A 15,914-nucleotide genomic window follows, 5' to 3' on the forward strand; every position below is an offset into this window, starting at 1 on the left:
TTTATCTTTATAATAAGAAAGAAATAATTAAAATTTCTGATTATAATTTTAGAATTGGCCTGACATTGTTGGTAAAGGTTGAAAATTTTATAATTTTTTAAGTTTTAGCTCATTAGGTCATCACTTCAACCTCGACCGGATCATTCGGCCGCAGTGAATCCGTCAGTGCCCGACCTCGCCAGTCATCAAGGCACACCGCGCAAACCATATCATCGCCGAATGCACACCACATACGGCCTTTGTCTCCTAAAGAATCTTAAATCGATTGTGTTCTTACAATCCTACCTGGCCCTCCTCCATTGGTTTAAGGATGCCAGCTATGGTATCGATATACGGCCAATGGGGTGGTGACACGTCACTCCTGATAAACAGAACCAGACAAGTTTGGGCGGCAAAAATGCTGATCTTGAAAATGTCCAACACAAAAACGATGACGTTTTCTCGACAAAGACAACATTCCAAAGGAATAAAAACTGAATCTTGCAAATACGAAGCTGTCATCACCTTGTTATAGCCGGCAACTAGCAGAATGCGACATGGTTGTAATAAATATTTAACAAAAAAACATCATACAAAATGTGGGAAAATTATTGAAAAAAATGGCATAGAACATAGTGAGTGAGAAGAGGCAAATGGTAATGGCCACTATGGAGGAAGAATCCCTACAAAATTCTCTACACTTTGATAAGAAGTGTGGTTTCGATTCTCAAACTGGAATCTATCATTCGTTGGTTCATCTCGACGAACATCAAAAGATCCCGACTCAGCCTAATCTCGACATAGCCACGTACGTGCTGTCTCATTTCCCTCCACCGGAGGAGGCTGAGAGGCGCGTTGCGCTCATCGACTCCGACACCGGCCACCGCATCACCTATGCACAGCTCCACCGGTCCATCACCTGCCTGGCTGCTGGTTTGCATCACGGGCTCGGGGTGAGGAAGGGCGATGTGGTATTCGTCTTGTCGCCTAACTCGCTGTTGTATCCAATCATATGTCTCGCTGTGCTCTACATTGGTGCCGTAGTCACCACTGCTAATCCGGTTAATACTGAAGCGGAGATCATCAAGCAAGTGCGTGATTCGGGTGCAATCCTAGCAATTGCTGTGCCCTCGGAGATTTCCAAGCTGTCTTCGGCTGGAGTGCCTGTTCTTCATACTTCGCGTGGTGGAGGAGGCGGTAATCTCTCTGTTGAGGAGCTGATCGAGAAATGTGAAGCTTTGGAGATTACAGAGGCGAAGCCGAATCAGTCTGATACGGCAGCAATTTTGTATTCTTCGGGGACTACCGGAACCAGCAAAGGAGTGGTATTGACTCATTCCAACTTCATCTCAGTTGTGACAATGATGAAATGGTCTACACAAGTATCCAAGGCCAGTGATGATGTGATCTTATGTTTCATACCTGTATTCCACATCTACGGCCTAGTATTTTTCGCGCTGGGATTGTTCAGCACGGGAAACACGGTCGTGCTAATGAAAAGATTCGATTTCCAAGCAATGCTTGAAGCTATTCAGAAATACAAGGTGAACAACATACCTGCTGTTCCACCAGTGATTCTTGGTCTGGTTAAGCATGATACAAGAAGGCATGACTTAACTTCCTTGCGACGAGTGGGATCAGGAGCGGCGCCACTGAGCAACGAGGTGGCTGAGGCGTTCAGAAAGAAGTTCCCATGGGTTGAGCTTAGGCCAGGCTACGGATTGACAGAGTCTTGCGGAGCTACTACTTACTTTGCTACTGATAAGGAGGCAAAGGCTCGCCCTGGCTCATCAGCAAGGCTGCTTCCCTATTTCAGTGCCAAGGTAGTGGACCCCGAGACTGGGGTGGCGCTTCCGCCTTTCAGGGAAGGAGAACTCTGGCTAAAGAGCCCAAGTGTGATGAAAGAGTACTTGGGAAATGAGGAGGCAACTGCTGTAACTTTTGATTCGGACGGGTGGCTCAAAACAGGCGATCTTTGTTACTTCGATGATGAAGGATATCTTTATGTAGTCGACAGGATCAAGGAATTGATCAAGCACAATGGTTATCAGGTATTATTTGGTGACCAACATCTAATAAAAGAGTGTAGTTCAGATAACTAAACTTCTACCATAATGCAGGTGGCTCCAGCAGAGCTGGAAGCAATACTAATAGGCCATCCCGAAATAATCGATGCAGCAGTCATACCGTGTGTTTCCATATACCTTCAATTGACCCCTTCCCCATCCCCAAAACACAAACACACACACACAGACGAAGTGCAGAGGCGCAAATGCTAGATACGGAATAACCTATACATGTGTTTATGTAATATTCTAACGTGGTAAGAACATGGTGCAGGCTTGAAGATGAAGCTGCAGGACAAATACCTGTCGCGTGTGTGGTCAGAGCAGCAGTTGATAAGTTAACAGAAGATCAAGTCATCCAATTCATTAATAGCCAGGTATTCACGAGACCAGCCCTTCCGTCCCTTCTGCTGAAACATGATTATAATAATCAGAAACTATATCGAAAATTCGCAGGTAGCGCCATACAAAGCGATTAGGAGAGTAAGTTTCATCAGTGCCATACCGAGGTCTGCTGCTGGCAAAATTCTGAGAAGGCAATTGATATCACAGAGTAAGCAACAGATGCCCTCCAGATTATGAAGTAGCTAAGAAGCATCCTGAACTCACAGTGGGAGGAATCTTCATCTGAATTTTCAAATCGAGTCATTGTGTTTCTATATAAATATCATGTAACATCTGATAAATAGACTATCTCCAAAATAAAGAGACTGCAATGTCCAAATCTGTAATAAAAAGGTTGTTCTAGCAGCTCAACTCTGTTCAAACTACCTTCCAATAGTATATTCGAGCTGCACATAATGTTGTAAATTCGTTTTATTTGGAGGTTTTACATTGAAGGTAAAGACAAAATGAATGAATCTAAATGTTTAAAAGTCACCAAAATTACAAAAAGACAAGGGTTGTGATGTTCCAAAGTATTTCAAGAGAAACAAACGTTGCGTGGATGGGGTGAAGATAATCCATTTCATTTCATATATAGTTTTCTACGCGAAGACATTCTACAATGGGAAAAAGTACTTCAAATTTCACTCCATCAAGCATAGTGATTGCAGTCGGACAATCATCACGTTTGTGGACTCGACTGCCCTTGGCAACTTCATCTGTTCCGAGCAACTAGCTTATCCAGCAACCCACTTCCAAATACCACCAGATCGCTGCTTCTGGACTTCTGCGTGCTCCATATCACTTTCAAGTGCAGATTTTTCCATCCTAAGTGCTTGAACCTCCTCTTCTAATGATGGAAGTGATTCAAGCACCTTCTGTAGCTCTGCTATTTGTGCCTGGAAATGACGTAAGATATCGATATATCAGAAATCAGCCAGAACAATTATTATATCACTCACTCCAAAAGAGCATAACATAGTTGGTCATCCTCGGCAGATGGGGGCAAGTTCAACAGAGTTGACATGACCCAAAAAAAAGGAAGAGAGGATGGCAGATAGTTGTATGACCTCTAGGTTGGCACATCTTGACCTCTCCTGAACAAGCTGTCCTTGCACTGACTGTAATTCCTGCATCCAGTTCCCGATGATAAATATTTTTTCTACAGAAACAATGATGCAAAGAGTTTTAAACAATTTTCTGGCACCTAACCTTGGACAACTCAGCATGATTTCCATTTATCTCTTCAATCTTTGTCTTGATAGCAGAGTTGTCAGCTGTTATCTCAGCAAGTGACAATTCCAAAGCCTTCTTTTCTTCTTTGAGTGAGTTAATTTCAGCTGAGATATCCTTCTGGGAGGTATCCACTGGGATTATCTTAGAATTCAAATCTTCTTTTTCACTGAAATTCAACAGTTCAGGTTTTGCCAAGGCATATGCAGTAGTAACGGAAGCAGCGGCGGCTGCTGCTGCTGGTGATTGCAAAATCTTAGGTTGCAAATAATCCCTAGGTTTGACCCTCAGAGCAAACACCTATACACGAAAGGATACACCAAACCTACTGGTTAGTTTGAGTTAAAGCAGTAGGAAAACAAGAAAGTGAAAGTACTGAAAAAACAAAAGAGGTAAATTAAATGATTAAAAGAAAAGGTAGATATGAAGAAGTATCCCAACAGCAAAGATAACTGGGAGAAGGAAAAGAGCTAGCCTCACAGCATACAAGTAATTATACTAAAGAGTGTCATATTTTACTTATAGGCTGTTCGGGTACTGCCGTACTGCACAGACAGAAGTTGCATTCTACAAAAACATTTACATGCTGAAATTACTAAGATTAAAGATATATAAGCTTCAAGACTCCAGAGCTTTGCCAAAACACCCACTCATTACACATAAAGATTTCCTACACAAATAAATTAATTTTTCTCATATATCATTTTTATCGTCATACTTCCAAAGAATGTGTCCCCACGGCCCATGGTAGACTTACATGTCCCATAAAATACAAATACTTCTAGCATATAAAGATGGAACTTCTCTTCATTGTAAAACAAACAAATAGACAAATTCACCAACATCTTAAGCATGAGCCAAGATCCAATTGTAATCACTCCTGGTATGAAGGTAGATACACTTGTACAATAACAAAAAATACCTCGTTGTGATACTTCCCATTATAGCCACCATACGTGATCAACACGCTCTCACTCCCAAGTGATGCAGATGCAATGCTGATACCCTGTTTTTATATTTCACATTAAAATCTCATGCAAACAATAAATATATTGAATACCAGTTCAGTAATCTATAGGTACAACTCAAATGACAATATGACAAATTAAATACACACAGCCAGTGAAGTACCTCACTAGCTAGTGGATCTCTTCCCTTCACAGAAGTAACCACAGATACAGCAAGCTTTGACATATTTATAACAATGGTCTCTAGGGCACCTGCAAGAAACATGGTGTGTTTCACAACTACTCATAGAAAAACAAAAGCACAGGCTAATGTGAGAAGGAAATTGAAATGTTATGACAAAACTCGACCCTATATTAGATTTCACCCACCACTTTTGTTATCTCCACCACCAACTATATACCAATTTCCATCAACTGCAACACCAGCATGACCAGCCCTAGGAGCAACCACATCACCCTGCAACTGTGGTTTGGACCATTCCATCTACAATAAAAGAATTGCAGTCCATTTAATATTCATCTTATTAGCAAGTAACAATCGGGTAACTCAAGAAAACAAATCCCAGGACCTTAACCCCTCCTGCAAATCAATGCCTTTAGTTTATTGCATAAGGTCTAGAAAAATAAGTAAGGATCTTTTTATTATATTAATTTTTAAAGCCAATATTGTGGACATGTTGCAGTTTCCTCATCCGCCATTATCCAAAAAATTACCTACAGTTGCCTTGTGGGAATAAGAAGAAATATGTAACTCAGTCCCACAATGGTTTCGGACAACATATGCAATTAACAAAATTAGTCGAGTCACATGAGTTTCAAATCATTTCTCCCATTACTCTTGTTTGGTAGTCCTAAAATATGCAGTAAACTAACAGAACTTGGAGATACATTTAACAAGAAAAGATATCATTTGAATGTAACAAGAAACAAATAAATAGGCATATGAACATTTATGATTAAAAAAATAGAAATGTTTTGAAAACAAACTCCATGTATGCAAAGCACAGAGCAACACTTGGCCACAACCTGATTTAGTTTACGACTTTCCAAACAGTAAAAGGAGTTCCTTGGGAGGAAAAACTAAACTCAACCAAGAAGCAATATGCTAAAGGTTCACTTGCATATGGATTTCTATTTACTCAGTTAATTACTTCTTATAAGGAAAATTGGGAAAGTTTGCTTGCATGTCATTACCGAGGCTGGATCAACATGGATAGAAACATAATGGAAAGAAGAAGGTAGGCTCACTGTTTCTAAGTCCAGCACATGAAGGTCATTGTAAAAGACTGAATGAGAGCATCCACCGAATATGAAAAGATAGCGATCTGCATGTAGAGCAGCTGCATGATCAAATCTAGGGGATGGAGGTGTCTGTCTGTCAAAGTAAAAAACAAATATTAATTGGAATTCATCGATGAAATGTATATAGAGATCAGCAGTTTGAGTAGATACAGTAACGCATTGATTAGATAAAGTAGCGTACGTGGTCTCAACAGCACTCCATGTTTTTGTCTCCAAATCAAGAACATGAACATCATTTAGTAAATGTCTATGGCGATCTTCTCCACCAAACATGATTATTTTAGAGCCAAACTGTGTAACAGACTGCCCACTCCGAGCTACCTAATGAAATATCATGATAATACCTAACAATTACATCACTGAAGGAAAAATAAACATACATACATTGTCCACTCTGAGCTGCCTAATGAAACACCATAAGAACACTTAATAATGACATCTTTGAGGGAAAAACGAACTCCCAAGAAAACATTTTATAGAAAATTATAAACTAATGTACATAAACCTTGTTTTATCCACATGACTCATATTAGCAAACAAGGGGCACATTTAGTCGATGAAGGGAAAACTAATATGAAGAAGACGGAACTTTTAATGAGAAATCAAAGAATCAATTTACCGGAATATTTCCGAAGGTCTCAACAACACCGCAAGTGTATGATTCAAGATCAATGAACCGCACTACAAAGTATATAGAAAAGACATAAGAGTCAGTACAGGATGAAAAAAAAAACAAATTAAACAGAGACAAAAATGTTAGTCCAGCATGATCAAGAGCTTAGCATATAGATCTTAAAAACGAACCTGCGACGGTGTCACCACTCTCCTTTGTGAGGCCAGCAAGAAGAAGAAGTTTTCCATTCCACACAATCTGGAGATGGGAAATTAACTCTATAGATCAATTAGATATATTAAAAGATAAACTAATATCACTTCAATACTATCATGGCTCACAGCCTAAAATTATAAAATACTCCATGATGAATGGTAAGGAGGAGGGCATATAAAATGCATAGAAGATGAAAAATCCAAACTGATTACCATGCTGTGACCCGAGGTTGCTGGGAAAGCTCCAAGTTTGGCACCATCTGTACTTTTATCATCATTGGCTTCCACGTTCAGTTTGATACTTGACCACATCAAGTTTTTCAGATCGAACACCTAAATTCATGCCAAAAAAATTAATAAAACATAAGCCCTAAACAAAAATTCATGAGTTGTAAGCAACGAAGAGTTAGCAATACCTGTATATCAGATAGGTATCTACCATTGCGGCTTCCACCCATAACGTATAACTTCTCTCCCAATACTGTTGCAGCATGCTGTAAGGCAAGAACAAATATATATAGGGAAAAAGTGCATTAAAAATATTGTAAATAGCAATCAACGTTTACAAATTTGCAGCTTTTTTCAATAAAATGATTAAATGAAAGCGGTAGAAAATTTTAAACCAGGAAAAGGACAGTTGAAAGTCCAGAGAGTTCAATTTTCTAGGTAACTTCACCTTGTACCGAGCAGGAGGCCGCTGGCCATCTACCGGTAGCGCTGCCCACTGTTCATGGTTTAAATCCAAATACCAACTTTGATTGTCCATTACCATTGCAGGTGTCCTGCCACACCAGAAAAATTGTAAGTTCGGAGAAAAATCAAGCATTGGTTACAGACTTACAGTAGTGCACATAATTTTAGCAAATTGATTGCCGGATATAATAAGCTATCTTTTCTAGACTAAGAACCGAAAAATGAAAGCAAGTATAGCTATTTAGTACTGAGGCTAAAAATGCAGCTTGCCAATTCTATAACTCAGTAGATAGTAAAATTGGTTACATTTTCCAAACAATATAAGAAAATGAATGATCTTCGATTAATTATCAACAAATTTCACGAAGTTTTCAATCGCAAGTTAACTCTAATTTCTCAATTTCGCAGTGTACAGTCGTAATTGGAATACTCCAATTCAGCTGCGGACTCTAATTCGATTTCAAACCAGCACACTCAGCTGGACTAACTTCATACACGGTCATCAAAATCCAAAGCACACTTACAACTGTGATTAATTAGATCCAGCCACTAATCAAAATCAAATATAACAATCTCAAAATTCTCATGATCGACGCTCATTTCCGGTATTCTGATTTCGAAAATGCACATGATAGCTCAACAATTCGCAATTATCAAAACGATAAAGCAAAATTCATCGCATGAAATGCCGCCAAAAAACAACAGAAATTGATCAAAAAAATTAGAATTCGAAACCGGCAGAAACCTTACGAGAGAGGTAGGGAAATCGGATCCGTGCAGAGGAGAGAGATCGGACGGCTGAGATCGCCCGATCTCGAGCCGGACAAATAGAGCAGATCGAGGCACCGACGAAACCGAAATTTACAAAGCGGTTGAGCTCTGGTTTTAATGGATGAGGGATTTTTTTTCTAAACAATAAGAAAAGAATTTGATAACTTGATGCAAGTCAAATGGCTATAATTGTCTTTTGGGTAATAATTTTCCTTTTAATTATGGTTTCATTTCTATATCTTCTTCATATCTGAAAAATTTATTTTGGAAATGTGAATCATCATTCATAACAATCTACATACATAGTAGTACTACAATAATTAGAAAATGTGTTTCTTTTATATAGAATAATATTTTATTATGTATTACAATCATGCTTCTTTTAAAACAATGCTAGATTATGGAATTTGAATAATTCAAATTACTCCTTTGGGCCTATTTATTTGTGAGGATTATGTTTAAATTACTACTATGAACCATAATTATTATTATTACATTATTATCAATTAATAATAAGAAAATTTAATGTAATTATTAAATAATAATAAGTTTATTTTATGTTCTCTATTACTTATTGAGAGTATGAATATAATTTCCAAATTATGATTAATTAAAAAAATATGGCTTCAACAATTACATCAATTAGTTAATTGGTTATTATGTCAATGACTTAATTGATTAATATATTATTTTCCTTATAAACAAATGTAAATTACAAACATTATGAAGGACAAATTAGGAAATCGAATTTATTGGACTTTTCTCACGACACGCAATTTTCTACTTTTATTACATTCCCAACATGATCTTTGGGCATACGCATAAATTAGGTGTGTAGTGTTCTAATTTTCAAAAGTGGGGTAATTAAGTTTCACAAAATTGCAAGTTTTTGCATAATTCCACATAAAATAAAATTCAAATTGTCAAATAAAATTTTTATCCAATAATTCAACCGAATAATAACGAACCCTAATGCACCAACGAAATTCAAAGTCTTTTTTTCAATTTTGTTTACTGATCTGAGACAAATTTAAAACAAAATACTTCAACAGCTCATGTGCATAAATTTTACATGAACAAAGATAGAATGCATGTCAAGTACAACTACTACACAAATGATAGAAACTTAGGAGAAGTGCAGGTGCAAGATCAAACACCAGTTCAATTAGGCATACGATGATACAATTGGTCGGACTAATCACGGTCAGCATCTTCAATCTCTTCATCCTCAGGCACACCGCGAAGATACAGAACATTATTGCATCTGCACAAGATGGCCCAAAAAGATTTCATCAGCTAACCATATTTCTCTGAACTACTATTGCTTTTTAAAGCCCAGCCGTGGCAAATGCTTGTGTGAGAAGATAAGAGACACGGTATTCTATGATGTATATTCTATGAAAAGCGAGAAGGAATAGTAGTTATCCTTTTCGTTTGGAGTATATTAATCTAGTTTCATCGAAAAATGCTGTATGTACTTAAGAACTTAGAAGGTGATTGGAGAGGATGAATGAAACCTGATCAAGATTTCTCCAAGGCTTCCAGTGCACTGCCCATCAATGTATTCCTCAGCATTTGCAAGCTACAAAAACATATAATTGAGCATTAAACAGCTATTTGTCAAACAATTTTGACAGCTTTAAGGTAAATCACTCAATGGGATAATATACTATCAGGCTATAACCAACAGATTCCACCCTTTTTCAGTTTCTCTCGTTCAATAAAAAACATATAATGCTTGCATAACATAAGTTTATAACAGTGAAGCTTCAAATTTTTCATGGAATAAATGTAAGCAGAAACTAGCCCAACAAAATTCACATTCATTTAGATGGGGAGTGAATTTATGCAGGGAATTACTAATTGTCTGGTGAGAAAGGAAGATCCCACTTCCCACTGCAGAAACATTCCACACAACAAAACAGAACATACATTTTCATGACAGAGTATAACCTACAAGCTAGGTAATTGTCATACTTCTCATCATATCCAAATCCGTATCAAGTACTGTTGTTGTGAGTTAATATTTGTAGCAAATTATAAGTTGACGTTTTAATACAGTACTAGGTACCTGCAAGTTCATGTATGAATCCACAGAGACGAGGAAACCTGGAAGACAAACAGAAATAGAAAATTATTCTTCTCAGTGATATAAGAATGCAGAATATTCAATATACGAAGGAGAAAAGATAAGAGTAATGAAGAGGTATTCATATTATCAGAAAAATCAATCCTAAAACTTTAGTAACCTTTGTATTCCATTCCCCATTTGAGTTTGACCATGACAGGCTTCCCAGTCAAATTGTTCAAGAAAGGCTTGGGGTTAACAGGTACAGTCTGCAAGCAACAACCAAAAATATTTCAGAACAGGAAACTTATCATTATGCCCATACCACAGATATATCTATGCATATTATATCAAGTTGACACAATGGACCAAGCCAATGCTGACTTGGTGAAACCAAGAACGATGCAAACAAAACCCGAAAAGAAAATCGGCAGTCTTTCACTCCTACCAAGTAATTTGGCATGGGGTTTATCTTTAAAGCAACTGAACAAATACTGAGTTTACGATACAAGCTGGAATAAACAGTATTTTGGGCATAATTAACCTAAAAGAGTCTCGACTTAAGAACAGGTATAAACATACATACATCACCTAAATCAAGTATGGAGTAAAAAACAGTGCTAAGCAAGATGTAAACTCATTTCCACTCAATAGCCATAAGTCGAAATACGGCCTGCAACGAAAGACAACATTAACATCGGCGAGTTGATTGTTCAGCTGGGGTTAAAACTCCTCAATGTCAAACACAATGAGCTTTCCAAAGGCAAAAAAATTAAACAAAAAATGTAATCATTTCAAACAGAGAGCAGAAACTCAATCAGCTCATAATTTAACTCAATTAAGCAGCTCAATCACACTGCATTTTCAGAAACCCATGAATTGTCGCCTTCTCTTCACAACAGCTAGAATTCAAACCAATCCCCAATCTCGTATATTAATACGCTATTCATCAGAAAAATGAAAACGAAACATCGTAAGCATACAAAACTGAAGAAGAAAACGGAAATTCCAAAGACACTTAATCCACCCCTCCCCCCGATTTTTGCCCTCTTCGTTATTTTTTCTAGCCTTCCATTTCATGAACGGTTAGATCTGAATATACATACGCAAACACACAATCAATACAGAGAATTGGGAGAGGAGCTTACCGCCATGGGAGAGAATCTCTTGAGCTGGGAGGGTTTAGGGTTTTGGAGATTGACAGTGGCGAAACCGACGACGTATCGTCGTAGTTTATATGGAGAAGGGTATAAATAGCAAATCGTAAAGAGTATAATTAGGGTGAACTGATTCTCAATTTTTAAAGTTAGATTTATTATGGTAATATTGTTCGCAGCAGTAGTATTTGTTTTAAGAATACATGTCAAAATTGATCCTGACATATGTCTATTTTATTATTTTGGTCCTAAATTTTATTTTTTGAATTTTTTTATCTTGTATATTTCAAATCGAATCACAATTGGTCATCCATTAACAATTTTGTTAAATATTAACGGTCAACGGACAATCAACGAAATTTTAATTAAATTAGAATATTGATCCTAGACGGTGAAGGTGCGGAGGTGGCAGCGGTCGGGGGAGGGGGGTGGGGATGGACTAGCAGTTCTAGCAATTGAGGGGGGTGGTTATGACTAGGAGTTGGTAATTGTTCAAAATTGTGATTAATATTGTTGACCGTTAAATATTAACGAAATTGTTAACGGAGGATCAATTGTTATCCGATTTGATATGTACATGACCAAAAAATTCAAAAGATAAAGTTTAGGATCAAAATGATAAAATGAGCATATGTTCAAGACTAATTTTGGCATTTACTCTTTTTTTTAACTAAATAACTTTGTTTTATTTGAATTAATAATATCGTTAAACTCGCCAACAATGATATTCATTTATAATTTTACAATTGTCGTATCGGATAGATATTCACCGAAAATTTCATTATAGGATAATTGCAAACAAATTCAAAATTCATAATTTTCTCGATTGAAAATAGTACTCCGTGTATATAGCTGAAATAAGGGCTATCGTTGTCTTGACAAAACAAACTAGTATTATTATATAATCCTGTTTAAAATATATACGCCCAAAATTAATTAAGAAAAAAAAGCTCAATATATGACAGTCCATTTGTTATAAAATTTTATTTTATCTTTTGCACTTTTGGCATCTGAAGTTAAGCCCAATGGCCTATTTTATTGTATTATCATAATTTTTGTTGCCAAATCCAATATTATTGCATAGTAATAATGTTAATAAGGATTGCTAATATTAAAAACAATTGGGCCAAGCCTACTAGTTTGGAAGACATTCATTAACCTAGTCCAGTTTAATTGTTTGGGCTTGTTGCGATATAGCTTCGTGAGTTGGGCTACAGTAAAAATAAAAAAATAAAAACAATATTTTATTTATTTATTTTTAGATCAATACAAAAAATTTGTCTATATACGTTGTTTGTTACTAAGGTTATATTCAAAGTTAATTCACAAAACATATTCAGATTTTGTGAACTTTACTGAAAAACAAATGTATTTGATAGCAGAAAAACGTATTATCAATTGATTTGAATACGATAGACTTAACATAATATTTGAATGAAAAAATTATGAATATTAAGACTAAAAAATTGTACGAAGGAAAAAAACGTGTCATGAATTATATATTGCATATAATTAATTAGTATATTTACGAACTATGTGTTTATCCATGACCAATAAACAAATACACTTAGAAAAATTCACACGCAATTAGAGATATGATTAAGACATGTCAAAACATTGATCAAATAATTGTCAATTTTGACCTTATTTGATTTGCCCAATGAATGAAATGAACTAATCGAAAACGCGCAATAACAATTTCGATAAATACTATCAACACATAAATGCTTATATTAATTAATAATGGTGTGACAAAGAATTCCACTATAATTGATTTCAACTTCAAATTTAAAGCCGATACATTGGTGGTTAACATCAAAATCACAATGTGTACATAAAATATACTCTATAATCAATATTCATACAGTTATATGAGTACGATAGTAGTTGCGGATCCAAATAGAGAATGTTAAAGACAATGTTCGAGACAATGTCAAATAGAGAAGCAGATTTTCTATCTTCGAGACAATGTTAAAGACAAATGAATGGGACGAACATGGAAATTTTACATATAGATAAGGGGTAATTAGTCGTGGGAGCGCCATAGAATATATATCGTACGTACGCATAAAAAAAAATACCAACTGTGATGACTTGAAATTTCGATCATTACCATTGTATCATTTGTTATTCTTAAATAATTGATTTTTTATCATTTTCTGCCCAAGAATAATTAACCTTGAAATTAATCTATGCAAAATTTATAGGCGATCGAGCGGTGGGTGACACTTTTTTTTATCGGTGGGTGACATCAAAATCATATAATGTGTACACAATATGAAATCATATTTGTATAATAATATAGAGATATATGTATGGCATTTACCAACTGTAAAGTGCAAGTAAGCATGGGTAGAGAGAGGCATGTGGCCACACAAATAAAACTTGGAATTGGAGAAGACATTTGTCATACATAGAAGACTCATACCAAAACCCAATACCTTTTTCACTTATGAACAAAAGCATGCTTACGAAAGAAAGCCCCACTAACCTACTCACATTCTAGACAAGGAATTTTGGTTGGTGTGTATGAGTGAGGAGAGGGAGGAGTGAGTGGTGCAAAATTCGAAATCCTTGAATTTATTTGTCAGATCGATTATGATTCTATATTTGTTTCGTATTATGAATTTATTTGTCAGTTCGATTATATATGATTTTATTTTTCTTTGAATTGAAATTCACATCAAATCCTCGGATTAGATGAGTACTATGATTTTGATTTTGTTTTCCTTAAAAATTCATCGGAAATTCCCATATTAGAAGACTTTAAGCCATGTTTGGTTGACGGGAAAGTAAAGTTGGCAAGGAAAATGATTCCTGGGAAAATGAATCCCGAGAATATGATTCCTAGTAACTTTACTTTCTTGTGTTTGGAAAATATCAAAATTTTAAATGTATATTTAATTTAAATATCAAGCTAAAAATATATTTATTATTATTTTATTTATAAAAAAAATAATGTAAAAAAATTTAATAAATAATTAATTACAAATAATAATAATTATATTGATTATTATGATGGATAGTTTAAATATGAATTATCCATCATAATATATATTAATATAATTATAATAATAGCTACATGGAGTATTATAGTACTCATTTATTATAATAATAAATATAATAATTATTATATTATATTATAATTATTATATTATAATTATAATATTTACGAATATTATACTTAAATAAATTTTATAAATTAAAATTTCACTATGACTTTATTGATTAATTATTAATTTATAAAATATAATAGTTATTATTTATTATAAGATTTAAATTATATAATTTTATTTTAATTATATAGTGAAATTAAGTACAATTTATAATTTTAAATTATTTTTAAAATATTGTAATTATTATTATTATTATTACTATTATTATGTTATTATTATTATTAAAACTATATTATATTGCTTAAATATGTAAGAATCCTAAAACTGGGAAAAAGAATACCTAAGAAAAGTTAGGATTCAGAATCCTGGAAAGTTGTACTAACTTTCCTTGTTCTCGTATTCTGATTACTTTCCCAGTTTGATTAAAAACCAAAACAAACACAAGAATTTAAAATTTAAGGAATCAGATTACTATCCCAGACAGAATCCTGACAATCAAACATGGCCATATAGTTTTGTTAGTATAAGACTAGACACCACTTATTATTTTTTACAATTGTGGTTTAATTTATGAAACTAGTATAATTATTTTATACGCATCGGTTGAGGAAAATGATAAGAACACGATATATATATATATATAGGGGTGCAATCATATCATAACTCATATTTATGTGATAACTTAATAACCCTATCATTTTATGGGTCAAAAGTATCATTTTTACTAAAAATGATATTTATACGCGATAAAATAATATTTTTTCAGCATGCATAAAATGATACTTTTATTGCATAAAATGATATTCTGTTCCATAAAATGATATTTTTCGTCCATAAAATGAGGGTTATTAGGTTATCACCATAAATATGGGTTATGATATGATCACATCCCTATATATATATATATATATATATATAGGGTTTTGATCTATGAAGACCAGATTTAAATACAAAAACGCAGAACGCGGTCATACGTAGGGCATTTTTAGGTCATAGTTAGTTTATTTTTAGGTCATGCTAACAAAGCATGACCTAAAATGATCTTAACATGACATAAACCCAAATCTTATAATATGACCTAAAAATGCTTAATTATGACCTTCCGTATTTTTGGTTAATTATTGACCATTAGATCATCTAATCCTAGGGTCAAGATTTGGGCTGCATTTCTTGATTTAAGCACATACTTGTTTTGATCACTCCCCTATATATATATATATAGTTGTGATCAATGTCGAACCAATTTTAAAGACCGAACTAGAGACCAAATCTGGGCCATTATATCTAGTTTTTTTTATGAGATGTGCTGCTGTGAAAATTTTTTCGGCTTCATTACAAGCCCATTTTAC

The 15,914-nt window shown here is 34.8% G+C and overlaps 3 protein-coding genes across 5 annotated transcripts; 1 reads left to right on the plus strand and 2 right to left on the minus strand.

Annotated features, from left to right (window-relative positions):
* The first annotated feature begins 552 nt into the window (after window positions 1-552).
* On the plus strand, window positions 553-2,723 carry LOC125200595 (probable CoA ligase CCL5). Its single transcript, XM_048098255.1, has 4 exons — window positions 553-2,030; window positions 2,100-2,167; window positions 2,320-2,422; window positions 2,502-2,723. Exons 1-4 carry the CDS (start codon window positions 633-635, stop codon window positions 2,625-2,627), a joined length of 1,695 nt encoding a protein of 564 aa, XP_047954212.1. The 5' UTR covers window positions 553-632; the 3' UTR covers window positions 2,628-2,723.
* A 156-nt stretch (window positions 2,724-2,879) lies between these two features.
* On the minus strand, window positions 2,880-8,360 carry LOC125200596 (acyl-CoA-binding domain-containing protein 6). Of its 2 annotated transcripts, none has more exons than XM_048098256.1 (14): window positions 8,204-8,360; window positions 7,437-7,542; window positions 7,177-7,254; window positions 6,974-7,093; window positions 6,737-6,803; window positions 6,552-6,613; window positions 6,114-6,253; window positions 5,879-6,005; window positions 5,000-5,114; window positions 4,794-4,882; window positions 4,585-4,668; window positions 3,642-3,962; window positions 3,500-3,559; window positions 2,880-3,328 (listed from the first exon to the last, which is right to left on the minus strand). In XM_048098256.1, exons 2-14 carry the CDS (start codon window positions 7,530-7,532, stop codon window positions 3,167-3,169), a joined length of 1,521 nt encoding a protein of 506 aa, XP_047954213.1. In that variant the 5' UTR covers window positions 7,533-7,542; window positions 8,204-8,360; the 3' UTR covers window positions 2,880-3,166. The 2 variants fall into 2 exon arrangements, with proteins under 2 accessions (XP_047954213.1, XP_047954214.1); XM_048098257.1 differs by having other exon boundaries at window positions 8,199-8,357.
* An 847-nt stretch (window positions 8,361-9,207) lies between these two features.
* LOC125209336 (probable small nuclear ribonucleoprotein F) lies at window positions 9,208-11,591 on the minus strand. 2 transcript variants are annotated; one of them, XM_048108939.1, is made up of 5 exons: window positions 11,441-11,591; window positions 10,474-10,561; window positions 10,296-10,333; window positions 9,742-9,806; window positions 9,208-9,488 (listed from the first exon to the last, which is right to left on the minus strand). In XM_048108939.1, the coding sequence occupies exons 1-5, from the start codon at window positions 11,444-11,446 to the stop codon at window positions 9,419-9,421; spliced, it is 267 nt and encodes an 88-aa protein (XP_047964896.1). In that variant the 5' UTR covers window positions 11,447-11,591; the 3' UTR covers window positions 9,208-9,418. The 2 variants fall into 2 exon arrangements, with proteins under 2 accessions (XP_047964896.1, XP_047964903.1); XM_048108946.1 differs by lacking the exon at window positions 11,441-11,591 and adding an exon at window positions 10,884-10,987.
* Window positions 11,592-15,914: the final 4,323 nt, after the last annotated feature.

The sequence above is a fragment of the Salvia hispanica genome, chromosome 1 (assembly GCF_023119035.1).
Source record: "Salvia hispanica cultivar TCC Black 2014 chromosome 1, UniMelb_Shisp_WGS_1.0, whole genome shotgun sequence".
Taxonomy (NCBI): Eukaryota; Viridiplantae; Streptophyta; class Magnoliopsida; order Lamiales; family Lamiaceae; genus Salvia; species Salvia hispanica.